The sequence below is a fragment of the Monodon monoceros genome, unplaced genomic scaffold (genome assembly GCF_005190385.1).
Source record: "Monodon monoceros isolate NGI ecotype Baffin Bay Population unplaced genomic scaffold, NGI_Narwhal_1 Super_Scaffold_22, whole genome shotgun sequence".
Classification (NCBI taxonomy): domain Eukaryota; kingdom Metazoa; phylum Chordata; class Mammalia; order Artiodactyla; family Monodontidae; genus Monodon; species Monodon monoceros.
Window position 1 is genome coordinate 32,292,474 of NW_021703779.1, and position 23,502 is coordinate 32,315,975.

Genomic DNA, 23,502 nt, shown 5'->3' on the forward strand with positions numbered 1-23,502 from the left:
TTTTGTCCACAAATAATTCAGGAAGTGTCTCTACAACAAAAAGACTCTGGGTTTGTTTTTTGTTTTGTTTTGTTTTTTTGACATAACCATGATACCATTACTACTAAAAATATCGTATTTTTTTAAATAGCATCAAAAATCAAGGCATTCTTCGTATTTCCCTGATTGTCTCATTATTGTTTTTATGTTTGTTTGTTTTTATCATTTCATTTTAAGTTTCTTTGTTTGAAATACAGGGGAGGAAAAATAATCTTCCCTCTACTCCTCTGAGTTCTTCTTGACTAAGACCCCTGTAATAAAAGACAGATTAACGAGAGAAAAACAGAAGTGTATTAACATGTATACCTCATATATACATGGGAGATACCCAAGGAAAAAGGAGTTAATTCCTTGAGGTGGCTTAGAATTCAGGCTTAAATACCATCTTAATAAGGAAAGGGGAGGGAGGGATGTCAGCCACTTAGAGGAGAGTAAATGATTTTTGGGAAAAATGAATAGGCCCTTAGAAGACTACTCTTAGAAGAGTAGATGAAAGATATGATAGTTTGTGACAACGTTTGGTTGTGGTGTCAACTTCTAGTCTCTTCGTGTGACAAGAGTCAATATTCCCTAGTTGATGAAACTCTCAGGGAGGGGATTTACAACAATCGAGTTCCTTTTGGAGTATCTGTCTTAGGCAGATAAGGGAAGTTCATAGAAAGCTCTCCCTGTTTTTCAGGTGCCTACAGCTCAAAAGAATCAATATACCAAAGCAGCATATTTTGTTGTGGCACATCCTGAACTCCTACAGTCATGTTTTGGGATAGCATAGTCTGCTGCACTGAAGAATCAAGATCTAGATGATATTTATCCATTGTGATTGTATGATGTGTCTTTTGAGACTTTCTCCCTCTCCTTTTTCATTTAATCTCTGGGTTCCTAACATAAAAGTGTTGTTCATCCCATTTTATAGAGGAAGAAACTGGAACTCAGAGATTCAGTAAACTTGCCTGAGGCTTATTAGTAGGTGGTAAGTGCCAGTGCCAGAATTAAAACCAGGCTTGTCCACCTCTGTTGGTCTTTCCCTATATCATGTTGTTGCCCTTGCATTGTTCCCACTTTTATTTTCATGCTGTTTAGTCTTTTGTACTTCTTGCCTAATCACTTATTCTAAAAGATCTTCAGACCCTCACATGCACATTTTGAAACCCCCCACTTTAAAATATAGACTCTTAGGGATCCAGACACCCTGCAAAAATGATGTCACTCCCTTCCAACAATAAATCACAGAATGGAGGAAAAAATTTTCTCATTTGCTTGAATTCATTTGTTTTAAGCTAACAGCCTTCCAAGGATATTTGTACCTATAACGATCAACTGCTGTCAGTGCCGCCCTGAGACCTTCTCAATCCATCTCTGTTCTAGTTGCATGCAAAGTTTCCCTCATACTATGGTAGGCTGTATTTCATCCTTACCTTTCTCCACCCATTTAGGGCCTATGTTGCTTAGTAATGCACTATACATGTTTTTATAGTACAAAGATTTTTCTCATAGGTGAAAGATTTATCCTAATCTTTTTCTGAACTTTTAAAATTTAATATTATTGTGTGGTTGTGTTTTAGATTGGAGAATTAATATATGTTTTGGCAGGAAGAAGTATGATCCCCTTGCCTTCCAGATTCTTTCCAATGGATTCTTCAACTCCGCTTGACCATAGCAGTTCTCCAGAAGAAGGTAGAGTATCTGTGCATTTTATTTCATTTCTAATGTTGAAGGATGGTACCATTCCTCATATAGTCACCTAAGCACCCTCACAGCACATTTTTCCAATATATGATTACATTTCTGAAGGCTCCCTTTTAACTTTATTATGTCAGCATACATGGAATAGAGTACCATTTTAACAATTAAGAAAATGTCGATGGTGATTCTTTTTTAAATCTTTATTTCTTTTAGTCTTCAGGTAAATATTATAATTTGGCATTCAAAATATTTACTCAGCAAAATTTTCCATTTTCCAAGTAACTTGGAAATAACTACAATGTCAAATTCTATATACTATAATATAACCTGTACTTCTACCCAGTGTCCTCGTTTAAAGTGTAAGGTTATTACTGAAAGAAAATGGCAATTCTTGCCCGTCTTTGAGAGGTGTCTTTCTTTACATTTCTTTCTGTTCCTCCTACCTTCTAACCACTGATAGCACAATGGCCACTGAATTTTTAGCAAGTTGATGATGTTTCTACGAAAGAACCACTTGACTAGAACTCTTTGTAGAGAAAAAAATCTTTAATTCCTGAAGACTTACTCTTGAATTACTGAATTAGGACTACTAGAAATGTGTTGCCTATTTCTTTCTACTCTGGTTAATAAAGGCCATAACTGCAGTGTTATATTTCAGACCTCCCAAGTCCACCCTGGATAACAACGTTAAGGGTGTAACTGATCATTGCAATCATGAATGTTTTTGCTTCCCCTAGTGCTTAATAAGGAAGATCCAGTTCTGTATTTGAAATGTAAGCTCCGTCAAATCCTGGATGTGGACCTTAAATTGCCACTGACTAATGAAGCCAAGGAGAAGGCCTTGGCTTTTGCAGCACAGCAGCAGATGTCGAAGATAGAGTATGAGAGAAGGTTGATCACGGGCACTCTGGAGAGCAGTAGCATCCGCTTGGCCATCGCCCTCCTGGGGCTGACCAAGATCGAGGTGGGAATGGAGGACAGAGGATGTGCTGAAATTAGTCTCTCTTTAAAAATGTACAGAGATCATAACAATGTTTTTACATATAAAAATGATGAAAGCTGCTTTTCCTCAGAAAGACAGTTCAGTAGCTTTTTTCTTTTTTACCTCATTAAATAATAAATCTGAAACAAATTGTTCTGCTAGGTAATTTTAGGCATTACAGTATGGTTGATATTTCACAGTAGTTCTCAATTCTGCCTCTACATTGGGATGCCCTGGAGAACTGATCCCAGTGCTCAGGCCCCACCAGAACAATTCAGTATCAATCTCTGGAAGGGGGTGAGTGGGGACATATTCTGCAAGTTGTCCAGGATATTCTGTTGTTCATCCAGGGAGGATCATTTCTGGGGTCAGATTACCAGGCTGAGAATCCAGACTCTAACACTGTCCAGCTATGTGACTGTGAGCTGGTAACTTAAAACTCCTCCAGCCTTGATTTTTACATTTGTAATAAGGAGATAATGGTCATTAATGAAAACTAAGTGAGATAATTATATAAAATGCTTAACGTAGTACCTAGTATATAATTAGTGCTCTCTAGATGTATGGCATTGTTGTTGTTGTTGTTACTGTAGACTCTACTGTATTACAGCTTGAACTCTATCTTATAATTGAAATAAGGTACAGTCGAGTCGCCACAGAGCCACGAAAGCGATTCTTCTAAAATGGAAACCTGCACACTTTGCTCCTTTGCTCCCCTGGCTTTTCTAGCTTGTGTCAGAATGAAAACCAACATCTTTACGGTGGTCTTCATGACCCTCCTGGTCAGGCCCATCCCCTTTCCTGACCTCAGCATCTCCACTGGAGCCCATTCACTCCTGTCCCTCCCTGTGTACAGGCCTTCTTGCTGTTCTTCCAGCGCCCGAAGAAGGCCTGCTCCCTGCGGCCTGTGCACGTCTGTCCTTTGTTGCTTTTCTCTGGACGTGAGAGGCTGCGTCCCTCAGTTACTTCAGGTCTGCTGGAATGCTACCGCTGAGCTTCTGCTTTACCAGCTTGCATTTTTAAAAGAATCCCTTACTTCCGCCAGCCACTTTTCCAAACCCTAAACTTCTTTCAGTTTTCTCTGTCGGTAGCATTTACCATCTGAGAGTAGTATATTTATGTGTTTACTCTTTATCTCCAGCAAGGGAATTTGTGAGAAGATATTTGTTTAGTTAACTCTCATACCACCAGTGCCTAGAAAAGTGTGCACTGTACCAAAGGTAGTCACTAAATCTTTGTTCACTGAAGGAATAAATAGTAATTTTTAGAATCCTGCTTGTTTAATGTTAGTCTTGATTTACATAGGTTACAACAAAACCATTGGCATTGTAGGGGTGATTTATTTTTTTATTTGTCATAATGCTAGAATGAATATAGTCTAAGCACCAATTTCTAACAATTTGTGCTGTTATTTTATGGGTGACCTGGATTTTTAAGTTCTGATAAGGTCAAAAATATCAAGGCCCAAGGCTCTGATATCCTCCAGACTGACCTGTACACACTGTGCATCTAAGAAGCCAATGGCTCTCTCTTCAGCTCATACCAAAATGCTTACTTCTGCTATAGAGCAGTGCATTTGGGAAGGTTTATGTTCAACTTTCAGTGCACTATTACAATAAAAATGTTCAATAGGTGGCTTTTTTCAAAATTCATGCCTATTATAGTGCTCTCTCTCTCTTTCTCTCTCTCTTTTCTTTTAAATTGTCTTCATTCATACCTCTTGTCGAAAATTTTATGTAAATGAAAAAATGCTTGAGGGAGATGGATTTTGTCTGTGGATCCCTTTTCTATTATTTATGCATGTATGTAGTTTCTATCTTTCTCCCTCTTCTTTAACTTTCTCCCTGGAACCCAGCACACTTTTTGTTTCTTATTGCATTTATCAAATTATGTTTTGTATATGATTTTTTTTAATTTACCTATTTTCCCCATCAGATTGTGAATTCCTAGAAATCTAAAAACTTTTGTCATGTGTTTTTTTGTCTATCCCTCAGTGTCTTGTGCATGAGAAGTGCTGTCATTGTTTAATTGGATTGAACATGTACCTGACAAACAAATGGTACTTTAAACCTGTAGTCTTCGTTGTATAGGCTAATGTCAATCCAGGTTGCCTCATAGCCTGATTTTTCACAAAGTCATCTTGCTGTTTACTTATCCTTATTTCCCTCCCACCTTTGCAGGATGGGTATATGTATGTCTCCACTTCTCCAAAATTGTTGGTGGAAATAGTAATAATTATTATTATTTATGATTAAATCTTGACTTCTTTAAAATTTAAATGTTTTAAGCAGTCTGTAAATTTAAAATGAGAAGTTTTTTTCACTTGAAGATTACAGTTTTCTTTGAAGTCTACAAATATCATGAATTTTTTTTTATTTTGGCAAAAACTCTCTAAATGCAAAAAATAACTACAGAAGTGTTGAATATGCCAGTCTAAGAAAATCAGCTACACCAAATCAGAACGTATAGGCACATCTTATTCTGTTGATATACATGTAGTCATAGAGTTTTCTTTTCAAGTGCAATTATCACTGCACTGTTGAAATATAATAATGCTAATACAGCAGAACAGTAAACAGAATTGATTTTAAAAGTTCTCTCTCCTTGTGTAGTATTTGACACCTTTTTTTCCCCAAATACTTTTATGTACACTTCTCAAATTATTTCCATGACCCCATGGAGAAGTGGAGAGAAGATAGGATTACACTTGTAATACAAAACAAGTGGAATGACTGAGGCATAAAAAGACCTAAGTTGCCCTCACTGACAGGGCAGAGATTACAGCCTAGATCAGGGTAGAGACATTATTGTATTTTAAAGCTGGAAAATAAATAATGCTGAACACTCAGAGACACATAGTACAACCTCTTACTTTTACAGACCTATTAACCAAGACCCCAAAATAGTGAGATAGTAGCCCAAGGTGACACCACTGATTTGTGACAGATTAGAAATGGGCCTAGGTTTTTACCTCCCAGAGTCCATTACTCTTTTCCTTGCCCTGCATAGCCTCCAGATCATATGTTCATTTCTTAGTTTACTGCCATAAAATTGTATAATGGAATAAATGAAAGTCTAGAATTCTCTGTTATAGCATAAAATAACTATATAACAAATAAAATCTAAAATTATCCTTGAAATAAATCTGTTTAGAGCAAAATCTAATTGAATAAATGTAATTACTTTTCCACCAAAGAAAAGTGACATGTCTAATTTTTTATTATACAGCCATGTGCAATTTGAATTGTTGAAATATTTATAAGGTAATAGCATTATGATGTATCTACTTTATATACTCTGAGAGACAGGATCTTTTGTCAGGAGCATGAATAGCTGGCACTTTACACTTAGCGCTCATGTATTGAATTCATATTCTCCTGGCCATTAATAAACTAACTCTAGTGATATACTCATTGGTAGTAGGAAGATTCAGAGCTTGCAAGGGAGTTTCCTTATGTTTTCTATTAACTTCCTCAATTTTATATTTTAAAAGCCATGCTTTGTACTCTGGGATAAATGGTGAGGAAACTCATTGAAATTTTGAAATTTGACATTTTTAAAAAGGAAATCTAAAAGATCCCCTTGGTGAGGATTCGGTAGAGTAGAGAAAAGGTTTTTGTATTTGAATAATTTAAGTGCACTTCAAATCGTGAAATAAGTACCTGTCGACACTGTCAAAGATAAACAAAGCCAGACACTAGTTAAAACAAGCATAGACTTTATTCAGTAACTGTTGCATCAGGGAGGAGGATCCAGTATGAGCTGAACTCAGGAGAGAGAATAAGCTGGGGCCTGAGAAGTGTCAGGGACGTGAAGTTTACAAGAAGCAGGAGGGAGTTGGTCACAGCAATCTGGACTTGTTAATTGATGCTTATAAAGAGAAACAAACTTCTGGAATCTTTGTGACAGGAGGGAGGTAGTGATGCAAGTTAGAACTAAGTACCTACCTGGCTGGGAGCATTATCTCCTTGAATTTTTGCATTTCAAAGGGAGGGCTCTGAGGTCCATGAAAAGAAGACAGTTCTGGGTGGTAGACTTACATCTCAAAAGGAGAGAGAAGGGAGTTATAATTGCAAGCTTTCTAAAGTAACTGTTCTAGGAGGGGTTCAGGAGCCTATCTACCTATCACCAGATTTTGACTGGAACAAACAGTAAATTATCCTTGGAGCATTGAACTTTCCCAGATAGGGACCTTAAGGGGGACTGGAGTCGTCCTAGGGATATGGCCTTGAGCTGTTAGAAACGTTGTTAGTGCTTGTTCAAGTCTCTTAGTGTGTGTGTGTGAGGGAAAGGGGTAGACAAAATCATTTGTGCTGAGAATCTGCATTTTTTATAGGCTAAAGTTGAGGCCTGGTTGAGAAGATGGCTTGGAGGAGCCTGACTAGAGTTTGATCAAGAAGAGAGTGTGTATCCGTACATATATATATATATATATTTTTTTTTTTAAATAAATTTATTTATTTATTTATTTTTGACTGCCTTGGGTCTTCGTTGCACTGCGTGGGCTTCTCATTGCAGTGGCTTCCCTTGTTGCGGAGCACAGGCTCTAGGCGCGCGGGCTTCAGTATTTGTAGCTCGTGGGCTCTAGAGCGCAGGCTCAGTAGTTGTAACCCACGGGCTTAGTTGCTCCGTGGCATGTGGGATCATCCCCGACCAGGGCTCGAACCCGTGTCCCCTGCATTGGCAGGCGGATTTTTAACCACTGCGCCGCCAGGGAAGCCCCGTGCATATTATTTTGAATGACTTGCAGATATAGAAGGCAGATGATCCACTTTGGGATAAAGAACTAGTTGCTTATATGAATAGATAATTTTTTCATGATAACTAGAAAAATAAACCAAGCCAAAACAGTGGTAAATGAATTAATTTACCTTTCTGCATTTACATGATTTTAATTGCCGAAATAAAGTAGGTGGAAAATATGGCTTTGTGAGGAAAAAAAAAAAAAAAACTTGTGGATTTTATAGATAATGAACTAGTGAATGGGATAATTGCCAAAGGAACTAAAGCTTATTTTTGCTGAGTAATGATATCATGGTTACAATCATGTTGATGACAAGAACAACAATGGTGATGATAATGACAGCCAACATTTATTGAATTCTTAAAATATGCTCCAAGGACCTGGCATTTGTTTATACTTTAAATATACCAGGGATAGGCAATGTGTACTATTATTGCCCATGTTTCCCAAATGAAGACTTTGTGGCTTTGGTTAATAACCTGGCCAAACTTGTTTAAAATTGGGGTATAAATTCAGGCAGTCTGGCTTCAAGAAGACTTGGTCTAACCCTTAGGCTCTACTACGTGTTTAGCAGTAGAAGGTCCAGATAAAACGAAACGATTGCCTACTTCTATGCTCTGCATTGCTTAGTTCATACTTAGGGAGCTGGGTTTATCTTCAGGGTCCCATTTTAGGAATGACAGTGTTGAACTAGATTGTGTCTAGAGAAGCATATGCATGGGGGTAAGTTGTAACCCACATCATATAAGTAAAGGTTGAATGGACTAAAAATATCAGACCTATTTGAAAGGGATGTTTGGAGGTTTGTGGAGGGATAGGACCTAGTTTTATAGATGCATATTTTTTTCCCCAAAATTGTCAGTAGCAAAAGAGAGGGGACTAACTGTACTGCTGATAAGAACTAGAGCTGATGGGAAGATGTTAAGGAACACCAGGTTCGACTCACAGAGGGAAGTGCTTTCTCAGTACTGTTCACTAGTGGAATGACTTCTTCCTGAGACAATGAATTCCTCATCACTGAAAGGATTAGAGCGGGTGACATTGAGCATCTCTCAATAAAGGATGACTCTTTTGAGTCTATGAAACATGTTAGTGTTGTCCTCTACCAAGTAAACAATAGTATGTCTAAAGAAATGAACAAATTCAATCCCTTGAGGGATTTTTTTCACCCAAATATGGAGTCTAAGTACATAATGCTGTCTTTTTTGTTTGTTTATTTTGGAGGCAACGGGTAAGAGGATTACATTCCAATTTTAGTTTCTATTTATTTGCAGATTTGTATGCTCTTTAATATCTCAAAGTTGAAGAAGCCAAAGTCCATTTTATACAAAACAGAGCTGAGCCTTCCAGAATATTTTGATATCCCCAAGACAATCTGCATTCCTTGGATTCCGGAAACTCAAGCTAAATTGATTCAATATCAAGGAACTAAATCTGCAGAAAAAACAGGTAACCAATAATGTGTACACTGCAATATCTAGCACTGTCTCAGGTACCTGCAATACTAAAATACAAAGAAGAGATTATGTTAACTAATAGGATGTTCGTAATATAATTGAAGAGATAGTCCAGCTACATAAATACCAATTGTTGAATGGTACTTTACATTATAAATAACCAATGTACTACATCATAGTAATTTAAATTACATACTGAATTTGGGTGCCAAATACTGGTACTGAAATTTACTGAAATTTGCCAACCTGTCTTTGGTAAAGAGTGGTTATCTGATTAAGACAATAAGTGCTCTTTGAAGAAGGTGAGCTCTTGCTTTCACAGGGAACTTGGTTACAAAGTTGCCCTGGAGTTGAGACTTAGGCTGGCCCTAAAGGATAGGAGGGATATTGATGGCAAGAACATATCAGAGGAGAAAAAAGCCATTTATGAGCAATTTCTCTTTCATCTGGACAAGGGCCTTTTTTAGTTGAGTACCTACTTTTGGTCTCCTTTATTCTGTGTATTTGTGTTACTTACTGCTATACAGCAATGTGATTGTGTGTATGTGTATGTTTTTTTAATATTCTTTTCCATTATGGTTTTTCATAGGATATTGAATATAGTTCTCTGTGCTATACAGTAGGACCATGTTGTTTATCCATTCTATATATAAAAGCTTACGTCTGCTGACCCCAACTTCCCATTGCATTTCTCCCCCATCCGCCTCCCTGTTGGCAACCACCAGTCTGTTCTCTATGTCTGTGATTCTGTTTCTATTTCATAGATAGGTTCATTTGTGTCATATTTTAGATTCCGCAAATAAGTGATATCGTATGGTATTTGTCTTTCTCTTTCTGACTTACTTCACTTCGTATGATAATCTCTAATTGCATCCATGTTGCTGCAAATGGCATTATTTCATTCTTTTTTATGGCTGAGCAGTATTCCATTGTATATATGTTGCACATCTTTATCCATTCATCTGTCAATGGACATTTAGGTTGTTTCCATGTCTTGGCTATTGTGAATAATGCTGCTATGAACATTGGGTGCATGTATCTTTTTGAATTATACTTTTGTCTGGATATATGCCCAGGAGTGGGATCACTGGATCATATGGTAATTCTATTTTTAGTTTTCTGAGGAACCTCCATAATGTTTTCCACAGTGGCTGCACCAACTTACGTTCCCACCAACAGTGTAAGAGGGTTCCCTTTGGTCCACATCCTCTCCAGCATTTGTTATTTGTAGACTTTTTAATGATGAGCATTCTGACTGGTATGAGGTGGTACCTCATTGTAGTTTTGTTTTGCATCTCTCTAATAATTAGCGATGTTGAGCATCTTTTCATGTGCCTGTGGGCCATCTGTATGTCTTCTTTGGAGAAATGTATATGTAGGTCTTCTGCCCATTTTTGGATAGGGTTGTTTGTTTTTTTTGTTGTTGAATTGTGTGTGCTATTTGTATATTTTGGATATTAAGCCCTTGTCAGTCACATCATTTGCAGATATTTCCTCCCATTCTGTAGATTGTCTTTTCATTTTGCTTATGGTTTCCTTTGATGTGCAAAAGCTTGTAAGTTTGATTAGGTCCCATTTGTTTATTTTTGTTTTTATTTCTATTGCCTTGGGAGACTGACCTAAGAAAACATTGGTATGATTTATGTCAGAGAATGTTTTGCCTATGTTCTCTTCTAGGAGTTTTATGGTGTCATGTCTTATATTTAGGTCTTTAAACAATTTTGAGTATTTTCATGTATGGTGAGAAGGTGTGTTCTAACTTCATTGATTTACATGTGGCTCTCCAACTTTCCCAACAGCACTTGCTGAAAAAACTGTCTTTTCTCCATTGTATATTTTTGCCTACTTTGTCGAAGATTAATTGACTGTAGGTGTGTGGGTTTATTTCTGGGTTCTCTATTCTGTTCCATTGGTCTGTATGTCTGTTTTTGTGCCAATACCATGCTGTTTTGATTACTGTAGCTTTGTAGTATTGTCTGAAGTCCAGGAGGGTTATGCCTCCTGCTTTGTTCTTTTTCTTCATGATTGCTTTGGTGATCCTGGGTCACTTATGGTTCCATATGAGTTTTAGGATTATTTGTTCTAGTTCTGTGAAAAATGTCATGGGTAATTTGATAGGGATTGCATTAAATCTGTAGATTGCTTTGGACAGTATGTCCATTTTTACAATATTAATTCTTCCAATCCAAGAGCATGGGATACTTCTCCATTTTTTTGAGTTGTCTTCAATTTCCTTTATTAATGTTTTACAGTTCTCAGCATATAAGTCTTTCACCTCCTTGGTCAGGTTTATTCCTAAGTATTTTATTTTGGGGGGTGCAATTTTAAAAGGTATTGTTTTTTTACATTCCCTTTCTGATATTTCATTGTTGGTTTACACCAACAATGCAACCAATTTCTGTATGTTAATCTTGTATCCTGCTGCCTTGCTGAATTTGTTTATCAGTTCTAGTAGTTTTTTTGTGTGGGATCTTCAGGGTTTTCTATATATAGTATCATATCATCTGTATATAATGACAGTTTTACCTTTTCCCTTCCAATTTGGATACCTTTCTTTTTTTTTTTCTTTTCTGATTGCTGTGGCTTCCAATACTGTGTGAATAGAAGAGGTGAGAGTGGGCATCCTTTCTTGTTCCAGATTTTAGCAAGAAGGCTTTCAGCTTTTCACCATTGTGTATTATATTGGCTGTGGGTTTGTCATAAATAGCTTTTATTATATTGAGATATGTTCCCTCTATACTTTGGTAAGAGTTTTTATCATGAATGGATGTTGAATTTTGTCAAATGCTTTTTCCACACCTGTTGAGAGGATCATGTGGTTTTTGTCTTTTTCTTTCGTTAATGTGATGTATTACATTGATTGATTTGCATAATGTTGAACCATCCTTGTGAACTTGGGATGAATCCCATTTGGTTATGGTGTATGATCTTTTTTATGTCTTGTTGGATTTGGTTTGCTAACATTTTGTTGAGAATTTTCACATCTATATTCACCAAAGGTATTGGCCTGTAATTTTCTTTTTTGGTGGTGTCTTTGACTGGTTTTGGTATCAGGGTGATGGTGGTTTCATAGAATGTCTTTGGGAGTGTTTCCTCCTCTTCAGTTTTTTGGAAGAGTTTGAGAAGGATTGGTATAAGTTATTTGTGTGTTTGATATAATTTGCCTGTGAAGCCATCTGGTCCTAGACTTTTGTTTGTAGGGAGTTTTTAAATTATAGATTCTATTTCACTTTTAGTGATCAGTCTGTTCAAATGATCTATTTGTTCTTGATTCAACTTTGGTAGGGTAAAGTATTCAAAAGTAATTTACATTTTTTGTTCACTTTTTTCCTAGTTGGTGGATAATAGTAGGAATATAATTTCTTTACTAGGGCTTTTTATTTGTTATCTTCCTATGGCTTTGTGTTAACTATAAAGTTTTTCTAAATCTGAAAAGGTGATTGCAAATAATAAGGTACAGGGTAATCTGTTCACTTTGCCTTCCTAGGAGATCTGAGAACCCAGATTCAAATGCCAAATGGCCAAGCAGGTAACAAGGATTTATGAATTGGGTCTGGTCTATGGCAATAGGGATGATGGGGCCTATGACAAACTGAAGAGTAAATGCCCTGTCTAGACATTCAAATTCCAAAAATAAAAATAAAAATAAAATCCTGAGCTAGACAAACAAGTGTGAGGTCATGTTTGACTGACCAGCTGTCAGTTTGAGACCTTTCAGGTTAAGTTGTTGTCTTTTTTTTTTAATCTTTATTACCTCCAGCTTTTCTGTGTGCTATTAAATTTTTAAATGAAGAATTTATTTTCATAACATTTTAATCCCTTTTGAGATAACTGGATAAAGCTGTGTGCACTATAAACCTGGCTAGGATTGTCCGTTCAGGCCATTCATTTATTCAGCTGTTCATTCAACAACACTGTTCTGCATTGATTCTTTTGGGCAAAATGATGAAAATTCCTGTATTCGTCCCTTTGAAGGACTAATAGATAAGTAGCTCTTGTAATACAATGGGATAAGTACTGATAGAGAGGCACCTATATAGAGTATGTTTACAAATAAAACTAACATTAATACAGTTGATTATAGAGGGTAATTCAAATTTAAAAGAATTTTCATTTTGAGAAAACAAATAACTAAGGATACATAGCGTAGGCTTGCCATGAAACTCACAGTATAGTCTTACAAATGAAGACTGTGGCATATTAAGATGCTGTTTAATTATAAATAAGTATGAAGTGATTTATATTTGAAAGTCTTTCACTCAGATATTTTTCTAAGACTAATATGTGTCTTTCATATCAACTGTTAACTATCCATTTTGGTAAGAAAATTATTGTGAAAATTAAGAAAAAATAGAACTGCAAACAATTTTAAAGGATTATCATAAAACTTTTACAATGTAATTAGCCAATCGTGGTTCATGTCTAACTTAATTGTCTGTGCAGTTGAGTTTATAGAGGAACTTTTGAGCCCAAGTTTCTGTTTTCATTTCCTTCAGCATACATTTAAATAAAGTAAGTTTACATAAACAGAATATTCTAACTCAGGATAGTAGCAGGTCATATAAATACATACCCTTAGCAATGTACATTCTGTTGTGAAGCAGTGGACTTGATTAATGAAAAGGAAAAGAATGTAAGCATTTTTACTTTAATAAATAACCTATTAGAATTTGAAGCAAAGAATATTAGATTTAAGGGTTTAAAAAATTTATTTTTATGGTATAAACTAATTTGAAGAGAACAAACCAGCAAATTCCTAGCAATAAGTATAGTAATGTAAAAGCAATTTTTTTTTTATGGGTGGCTTAGAGAAAGAAAGAAATGACAAGTCTTTATGTGGAGGAGTAGAGGTAGCCCAGTCTTCCTGCTAATTTCAGGAAAGGGGTGGAAGTAGAGTCATATAATCTCTTGAAGTTCTAAACGCATTAAAAAGAACTAGTTTTGATGTATTAAAAAATGGCTGTCTTCGGCCCCCTCATATTAATGTTGCCTATCAGTCTATACCTTTTTGAAATTCGTAAATAAAATTCCACAATTCTGCTTACATAGCTATTACCAAAATTATTAAAAATAATCTACTTAAATCTGTATTTATTTCAGCCCCATCATTTAGAAAAATATTTTTTTCCACTCTACCATTTAATTATAATGCTTTCATCAGAAGGAAATGAAACTGTAAAGAAAGTGCATGTGCACATAGTAGGTGCATCCATCTCTGTAGATGTGACAGATATACATATATGACAACAGTTTCCCATAGAAAGGAGACATCGCTTGTCCCGCTTCACGGATCTCAGAGATCCTATGAGTCCTTTATGATAGTGGACTGGGGTGGGTCTAACGTTTGTTGAACACCGACAATACACAAAGCACTGCAAGGGTTGGTTTGTGTACATCTTCTTTTTTTTTTCCTCCAATTTATTTATTTATTTAAATTTATTTATTTATTTATTTATTTATATTTGGCTGCATTGGATCTTCGTTGCTGTGCATGGGCTTTCTCTAGTTGTGGCGAGCGGTGGGGGCTACTCTTTGTTTGCGGTGTGTGGGCTTCTCACTGCAGTGGCTTCTCTTGTTGCGGAGCATGAACTCTGGGTGTGCAGGCTTCAGTAGTTGTGGCACGTGGGCTCAGTACTTGTGGCTCGCAGGCTCTAGAGCATAGGCTCAGTAGTTGTGGCGCATGGGCTTAGTTGCTCTGCAGCACATGGGATCTTCCTGGACCAGGGCTCGAACCCGTGTCCCCTGCAGTGGCAGGCGGATTCCTAACCACTGCGCCACCAGGGAAGTCCTGTGTACATTTATTCATTTAATTCTCCTGATAGATATTTCTGTCTCAGACCCTATTTAGGCATTAACTTCTATTTGCTAATTTGTGTACTCTTGCATTTCTCACAGCAACCTTTCCAAAGTGTTATTAGTCTTTTCAGACATCCTCTTCACTCCAGTCTTTTCCCCATCTCCAGCCTCCACTGGACAATGACTGCATCTATTCTCTCATGGAGGAATAGGGGTTTCATGAACATATACTCTTCCTTAACCCGCTTATTGCTTTCACCCCATTCTCTGAATAATAGGAATCTACTCTATCAGCCTTCCAACGTGTATCTTTTATCTTATCTCAGAACCTGTTTTTGGGCTCTTCTCCATCATTTATCATAGCTTTGTCTTCTCTGAGAATAGTTCCTTCACTTTTGGCTCCCAAGTGTTGTCAAACTTCAAAAACTAAAGAAACTCCTACCTTTCCCTTGGCAAACATATTTCTCAGTAGAGGGATCTGCATTTGCAGTTTCTATTCATGCATGACTTTCTCGACTTCTCAAATCTGGCTTGTGCTACCACTGTAGCAAAACAGCTAGTTGCTTTCAGTGGACCATTCTCCGTCTACATCTTACTGGACCGCTATAGCATTTAACCTGGATGATTAAGCATCTACTCTTAGAATTCTAGGCATTTGATATCAAGGCTTTATCCTTGTTTCCTGCATTTCTTCTCCATCCCCTTGACAAGATTTCTTCTTAGTCTCTTTGTGAGTTCTTCCATTTACCCCATCAATATGGGAGTCTTCAAGGTTCTTCTTGCCCTAATGGGGCTATTATTACTTTTTACCCATCCCCTAGGGGATTTTGTACACTCCCATAGTCACAACTACCATTTACATCACCAGTATTTATTTCTATTCCTAACCTTTTCCTTCTGTTTCCGACTTATATATTCAGAGGCAGACTAGTCATGCCTACCTAGATATATATGCAAATAGATATACAATTAGATAGATAGATAGAAAGATATAGAGATATATTCCTCTAACTCAAAATGAATGCATTATTATTCTCCATTTATTTGTTTCTCACTACATAATCTTTATAATTTCAGATGGTGGGACTTGACCTGTCTCTTATATTAGAAATCTGGGCACACTACTTGAAGCTTTTTTCTTCTGAGCTCATACCTGAAATTCATCTTGTAGTCCTAAATTTTCTGTAGTTTATTTCCTTTTCTTTTTCTCTACTCCCACTGTTATGATTCAGGTGTTCATCATCAGTTCACAAAATGAGAAAATAATCACATCTCTCTCTTCTCTCTTTGGTGCAAATTTAAGGAGATAACATGTCAAGAATTTAAATGCCTTATGGTATACCTAATAAATGTTGGCTATTAATAATATTCTAATCCCATCACCCTTTTTACACTTCACCTCTAGGCACAAGAATGACTAAATCTGACTGTGAAATATTACTGAAACATTTAGTGATTTTAGGTACAGACTTACTCTGATTCTAAAGGAACATAAACTTTATGAGTCTTCACTTTTTCAACCCCCCTTTCTAGACCCTATACCTACTTTTATATTTGTAATTTTACATTCTTTCTCTTGAAGAAGGCCCCCTAAATTGTGAAAGCCTCAGGCTGCAGAAAATCTGGACTTTTCCCTGGTTGTAGATATTGACTTAAAATCTCATCTACTTGTGGTTCTGGGGGTGTTGAAATTTATGAACAGGAAGAGTTCCATGGACCTTAAATAGATATAGGTAAGCAAGAAAACTCCAGTGGATCCAGGAGCACTTATCTGAGTCAGCTCCCCAATGTCGAAGGTCCTGTGTGTTCTGTGCCACCCATGAAAACTCTGTTCAAGGGCACTCAAACAAAATGCTCTGGACTGATTTTGCTGATCACGTTAAACAGAGCTCATACCCTCATTACTAAAGATTATCACTTCAGTTTCTAGCACTTTGTGCTATTGACCCAGTTTCTTCTTCTCTCCCAAGGGATACATGGCAGACATATTGGAAATGCATATTGTAGGAACAGTGTTTTCCTTCTTTCCTTCCCCCCATCTAATTCCAGTTTTCCTAATTTTCTAATATTTACTAATAATTAGCAGTCAAATAGGTGACAAATATCCACTAAATCCTTCCATGACAATGATCATGTAAAGTGATCATAAACATGTAGTAAACATTTGCTAGTAATAACTAACACTATAGGTAGTTCTACCCATTTTACAAAGATTAAATGCATTATTGTAATGCCTAAATTATCCTTCAGTATGAAAAAGACTGTAAAATTGTTGCAATAGAATTAACCTAAATTCCTGCTTAAAATTTATTAAGTATTCTTTGAAAAATAAACCCTACATCTGCATTATATCAAATAACCACAAATGTATTTCAAATAGAATAAAAAATAAATTTCATTTAACAGAGTATCATTTAAAATGTTAGTTTTAGTGATTAAACTTAATTGAAACAATCTACTATATTGTCAGCATTGCCAGTGGTCACCTAATTTCAAAAGTGTGCTTTAATTAATTTTCATCAACATATCTTGAGATAAACTTGTATTATTATTATATTACATTTGGTTTTGGCAAAAACTGTTTTCAAATTTGCAAAGGCTTTTTGAAATAAAATTACTTTAATTCACTTAGAAATATAATTCAAATCCTCTGCATTTTCCAAAGAGGATCACCACAATAGTAAGCCATCAAGTTCGATTACAGTGTATAAAAGAATGGGAATAGATTTTGGAAGGAAATTTGTAATCCATATACTACATCGAAATCTCTCAAGAAAGGCAAGGGACACACAGCTCTGTTATTGGTCTTTAAATTTATATTTAATTATGAATATAATAGGTTCTGTTATAGTCTAGCTTCTGAGAATACTTGCAAGTATAGTCATATAAGTTAATACCTGTCACTTGAATTTACATCAAGTGAAAACTAAGAGGATATTCACCTATATTCATTCTCAAAACTTTATTCTCCTATTTATTTAGGTATTCCATTTCTAGCAGCTTTATTGAGATACCATTCACATACTGTGCAATTTACCAACTTAAAGTATATAATTCAGTGGTTTTTAGTATATTTATAGATACATGTTACCATTGCCACATTCAATTTTAGAACATTTATATGACCTCAAAAAGAAACACAGTAACCTTTAGCTATCAACCTCTTATCATTCATCCCTCCCGCTAGCCCTAAGCAATCGTTAATTTACTTTATCTATATATAGATTTGGTATTCTGGAGATTTCATATAAACGGCATCATATAATATGAGGTATTTTTGTGACTGGCTTCTTTCACTTAGCATAATGTTTCTATAGTTCATCCATGTTTTATCATGTATCAGAACTTCATTCCTTTTAATGACCAAACAATATTTCATTGTATGACTATACCATATTTTGTTTATCCATTCATCATTTGATGGGCATTTGGGTTGTTTCTACCTTTTAGCTACCATGAATAATGTTGCCATAAACATTAGTGTACACGTTTTTGTGTGCAGATGTTTTCATTTCTCTTGGGTGTAATACATATACATATACATATACACACACACACACACATGCACACATCCATAGCTGGGAGTGGAATTGTTGAATCATATGGTAACTCTATGTTTAAACATCTGAGGAACTGCCAGACTGTTTTCCAAAGTGGCAGTTCCATTTTTACATTACACCAGCAGTGTATGAGGGTTCAAATATCTCCATATCAACAGTAACACTTGCTATCGTCTGACTTTTTTATTGTTGCAGTCCTTGTGGGTGGAAATGAAATCTCATGTGATTTTGATTTGCATTTCCTTGGTGTCTAATGATGTTGACCATCTTTCCATGTGCTTATTAGCCACTTATATATTTTATTTGTATAAATGTCTAGTGAGATCCTTTGCCTATCTTTGAGTTGCCGTTTTATTATTGAGTTGTAAATGTTCCATGTATTCTAGATACAATACCTTATCAGATATATGATTTTCAAATATTTTATCCCATTCTTTTGGTTGTCTTTTCATTCTCTTGATAGTATTCTCTGAAGCACAAAGTTTTTAATTTTGATGAAGTCCAGTTTATCTTGTTTAGTTGTTCCTATTGTTCTTGCTTTTGATGTCATATCTAAGAATCCACTGCCAAATTTGAGGTCATGAAGATTTAGTCCTCTGTTGCTTCTAAGAATTTTACAGCTTTAGTTCCTGATTTAGTTCTTTGATCTACTTTTGTTAATATTTGTATATTGTTTGATGTAATGTCTAACTTCATTCTTTTCATGTGGCTATCCAGTGGGCTTGTCACCATTTGTTGAAAACACTGTTCTTTTGGCATTAAATGATCTTGGTACCCTTGTTGAAAATCAGTTGGCTATAGATACATTGTTTATTCCTGAATCCTGTTTTATCCCATAGATCTGTAGGTCTATCTTTATGCCAGTACCACACTTTTCTTAATACTATTGCTTTGTAGTAAATTTTGAAATCAGAAACTGTGAGTCCTGCTGCATTGTTCTTTTTGAACCATATTGTTTTGGCTGTTGTGGGATCCTCACATTTCCATATGGATTTTAGAATCAGCTTGTCAGTTTCTACAAACAAGCTGCTGGCATTCTGATAGGTATTGCATTGAATTTGTAGATCAATTTGGGAAGGATTGTCATCTTAATATTGTCTTCTGATGCATGACCATGCAATATCTTTCCATTTCTTTAGGTACTCCTTAGATTTTTGGAGTTTTAAGAGTGGAAATTTTGTATTCCTTTTGTTAAATATCATACTAAGTATTTAATTCCTTTTCATAACATTGTAAATGGAATTGTTTTCTTAATTTCATTTTTGGATTATTCATTGCAGATGTATAGAAATACAGTTGATTTTTATATATTGAAATTATATCATGTGACCTTGTTGACCTGATTTTTTATTCTAATATGTTTTACTGGATTCCTGAGGATTTTCTATATACAAGATAATGTCATATGCATATAGAGATGGTCTTACATCTCCCCTTCTAAAATGAATTCTTTTAATTTCCTTGCCTAATTGATCTGGTTAATATGCCCAGTATGTTAAATGTAGGTGATAAGAGGGGACATCCTTGTCTTCTTTCTGAGCTTAAGAAGAAAGAATCCAGTCTTTAAATTCTCATGATAGCTGTAGGTTTTTCATAGAGGCCCTTTATGAGACAGAGGAACTTTCCAGCTATTCCTAGTTTGTGTCATTTATCTAATTTTTGACATACAGTTATTTATAGCATTCTCTTACATTCCATTTTTTTTCTGTAAAACAGAATTAATGCCCCCACTTTCATTTCTGATTCTAATAATTTGAATATTTTCTCTTTTTTGGTCCATTTAGCTAAAGGTTTGTCAATTTTGTTTATCTTTACAAAGAACTATCTTATAGTTTCAGTGATTTTTCTCCATTGTTTTATCTTCTCTATTACATTAATTTCTCCTTTAATCTTTATTATTTTTTTCATTCTACTTTTTTAAAGCTTAGGTTGTTCTTCCTTTTCCAGTATCTTAAGGTGGAGGGTTAGGCTTAGATTTTAGATCATTCTTCTTTTTGTAATAGTCATTTACAGCTGTAAATTTCCCTTAAGCACTGCTTTAGCTGAATCCGATAAGTTTTTGTATGTTCTATCTCCATTTTCATTAATTTTAAAATATTTTCTAATTTCCCCGATTTCTTCTTGACTCATTGATTAAGAGTGTATTAAGAATAATAATAGAGGGACTTCCCTGGTGGTGCCGTTGTTAAAAATCCGCCTGCCAATACAGGGAACACAGGTTCAAGCCCTGGTCCAGGAAGATCCCACATGCCACGGAGCAACTAAGCCCGTGTGCCACAACTACTGAGCCTGCACTCTAGAGCCCATGAGCCACAACTACTGAGCCCACGAGCCACAACTACTGAAGCCTGTGTGCCTAGAGCCCGTGCTCTGCAACAAGAGAATCCACCGCAATGAGAAGCCCGTGCACTGCAACAAAGAGTAGCCCCCGCTTGCTGCAGCTAGAGAAAGCCCGTGCGCAGCAACGAAGACCCAACTCAGCCATAAATAAATAAATTTATTAAAAAAGAAAAAGAATAATAATAATATTTTGAAAGGCAGGTTGAAATATTATGAGCCATGCAATATATAAGTTAGATAAATGGAAAGCTTCTCTGTTCAAAACTAGAGAAGATGCTCCAGAGCTCTGTTTGCTTGTCCTTCCCTGCCTCCTATTGTATCCCCAGTAGTGGTTCTTGAAGCAGATTCTCATAAGGCTGGGGTTCTGGTGAATACAGGTTTTAAGCCACTGATTTGCTCCAGCCTCCACATTTATAGATGAGGAAATTAAAACACAGAGAGGTTCAACAATTTAACTAGAATCAAGTAGTTAGTGACAGAATTTGTTACCAAGTCCAAGTTCATGCTGCTGTCCCCTCAACAGGCCAGTAAATCAAGAGACAAGTTGTTGGGGAAAGGAATAGCAACTTTATTCAGAAAGCCAGCACACTGAGAAGATGGTGGACTAGTGTTCCAAAGAACCATCTTGCCTGAGTTAGAATTCAGGCTTCTTTTATACTGAAAGAGGAGGGAGTAACGTCAAACATTTCCTGGTTCTGGTCAGCCTAAGGAGGGGATGCATTAATTTCTTCCTTCCTGCAGTTATTCACAGGTGGGCCTGGTCAGGATGTTTCCTGTGAGCCAAACAAAGGTATTTTAACTTAACACTCATTACATGGGATGCAGGGTTCCCAGAGATGGGCCATTATGTGTAATTTAAGCTTATAGGTATAATACCTTTAGTGATTAACTTGTAATAGAATACCAAGTTTCTTCCCTATTACAAATTCACTCTTTTTGTTGTTTTTTTTTTTGTTTGTTTTTTGTTTTTTGCGGTATGTGGGCCTCTCACTGTTGTGGCCTCTCCCGTTGCGGAGCACAGGCTCCGGACGCGCAGGCTCAGTGGCCATGGCTCACGGGCTCAGCCGCCCCGCGGCATGTGGGATCTTCCCAGACCAGGGCACGAACCCGTGTCCCCTGCATTGGCAGGCAGACTCTCAACCACTGCACCACCAGGGAAGCCCACAAATTCACTCTTGAACATAAGTCTTCACCTTCTTTGAACAAAGATGCTAAATGATGTGATACTTTATTCAACAAATATTTATTGAGAGCCTGCTGTGTGTAAGCAGTGTTCAGGCACCAGAGATATAGCAGTGAACACAATAGAGAGGGTTCTTGTCTTCTAGAAATTTGATACGAAAAGTTGTCCCTAGTGTTTGCCATCCTTGGGACATATGTTTTGAATGGCACTTTCAGTATTGGTTCCTGCTCTTCTGTGACTCATTCTTTCATTCCATCTTTTTGACTGAGGGTATTACTTTTTTGGATAATTAGCCAGTTAGATATACTGAAAGTGGTTGTAGCATAGAGAAATATGATGAGCCACATGAGAACTTAACCCAAATTTTTACTTCAGTAACATTGTTTTTTTTTTTTAACATCTTTATTGGAGTATAATTGCTTTACAATGGTAGTAATATTGTTTTAATAAAAAGGGTATTGCCTCTGGTTTTCAATTTTAAATGGTCTACCAATTATTAGTGGCTAGGTTGACCTATTATATGTGTATAATTATCAGCTCTGTTCATAACTCTCAGCCATTTATATTTTAAATCAGTTGTTTTTACCACATAATATCTGATTGAAAATAACTGCATGCTCTTCTTCCCCTATTTGATCAACTTTTCATGTAATGCTTGAAGGTTCTGGTGCAATAGTCACTCTTTATTTTTCAGGAAAACAAAATGAAGGTGCAATTTTTTGTGAAGTCCATTTTATATTTTCATGCATGGTGATTCAAAAGGGATTTTAATTAAGGTGTATTAAATTTCATGCACAAGACTTTAGTATAGTGACATTTAGCAATCAGAAAAGTAGTTAGGTAAGTTAACTGTATTAACATAGTTTGGAAAATCTTCTGATTTTGCTTGTCACTGCTATATCATTTTATTTTCTGGTGAACAGAGTGTAAAACTTTTTTTCATTTTTTAAAAATAAAAGTCAGTAGAAAAATAGTGGCTGAACCAGAATTTTGTTTTTAAGTTTGTGGGTGATTGTATATTCAGTTGAATGCACAGGATGCTAGCTAGTGGCACATTCCATTGTAATATACACATGGGTATCATAAAGTGCAAAGAAGGTATATGAAGTCAGTTTCTTTTAAGCATTGTGTCTATGATAATTTACCATTCCTATGTTTAGTAAGTTTCTGGATTTTACCACTAAACATAGAATCTTAGAGACTTTTTATTTGTCTTTTATGCTTCAAACATTTTGATCTTTGTCTTTCGTGTTTTAATAAGTATCATGACAGATACTGTCATGATAGTTCTTGTGGAAGGAAATCATAATGCTGTCTTTCCTCAGAGAGGTGCCTCTTGACCACCTCTGAGATGTGACGGGCTTCCCCAGGTGCACCTAACCATTAGACTTCATGTTGAAGCGTATTTGGATCTAACATTAGGAAAAGGGGGGTCTGGTGATGCAGTGGAAGAGGGGGTGATGTTAGTTTCAGCAGTTGGTAGGTGAGTAGTTACTTAAAAGGTAAAACCATGAGCACCTTATCTACACATTTCAAAGTCTGACCATTGATACTTATATTTTAGTGATTACTCTGCTTTCTGTCATGCTTTTTATTCTAATCTGAGTCAATGACATGCATTACCTTTGGAGAATATGTTCAAGGGCAGTGACAATCCTCTGTTCCCATTCCCTAATCATGCTTCAGGTTGCAGGGGTCAGTCCCATTGATCAAAGTAT

The 23,502-nt window shown here is 36.1% G+C and overlaps 1 protein-coding gene across 1 annotated transcript in view; it reads left to right on the top strand.

Moving 5' to 3' along the window:
- CFAP47 (cilia and flagella associated protein 47) overlaps positions 1 to 23,502 on the top strand; it is a 489,073-nt gene that overhangs the window by 290,355 nt on the left and 175,216 nt on the right. The window contains 3 exon segments of the mRNA XM_029240167.1: positions 1,602 to 1,713; positions 2,460 to 2,686; positions 8,723 to 8,851. Coding sequence (XP_029096000.1) covers positions 1,602 to 1,713; positions 2,460 to 2,686; positions 8,723 to 8,851 — 468 coding nt within the window.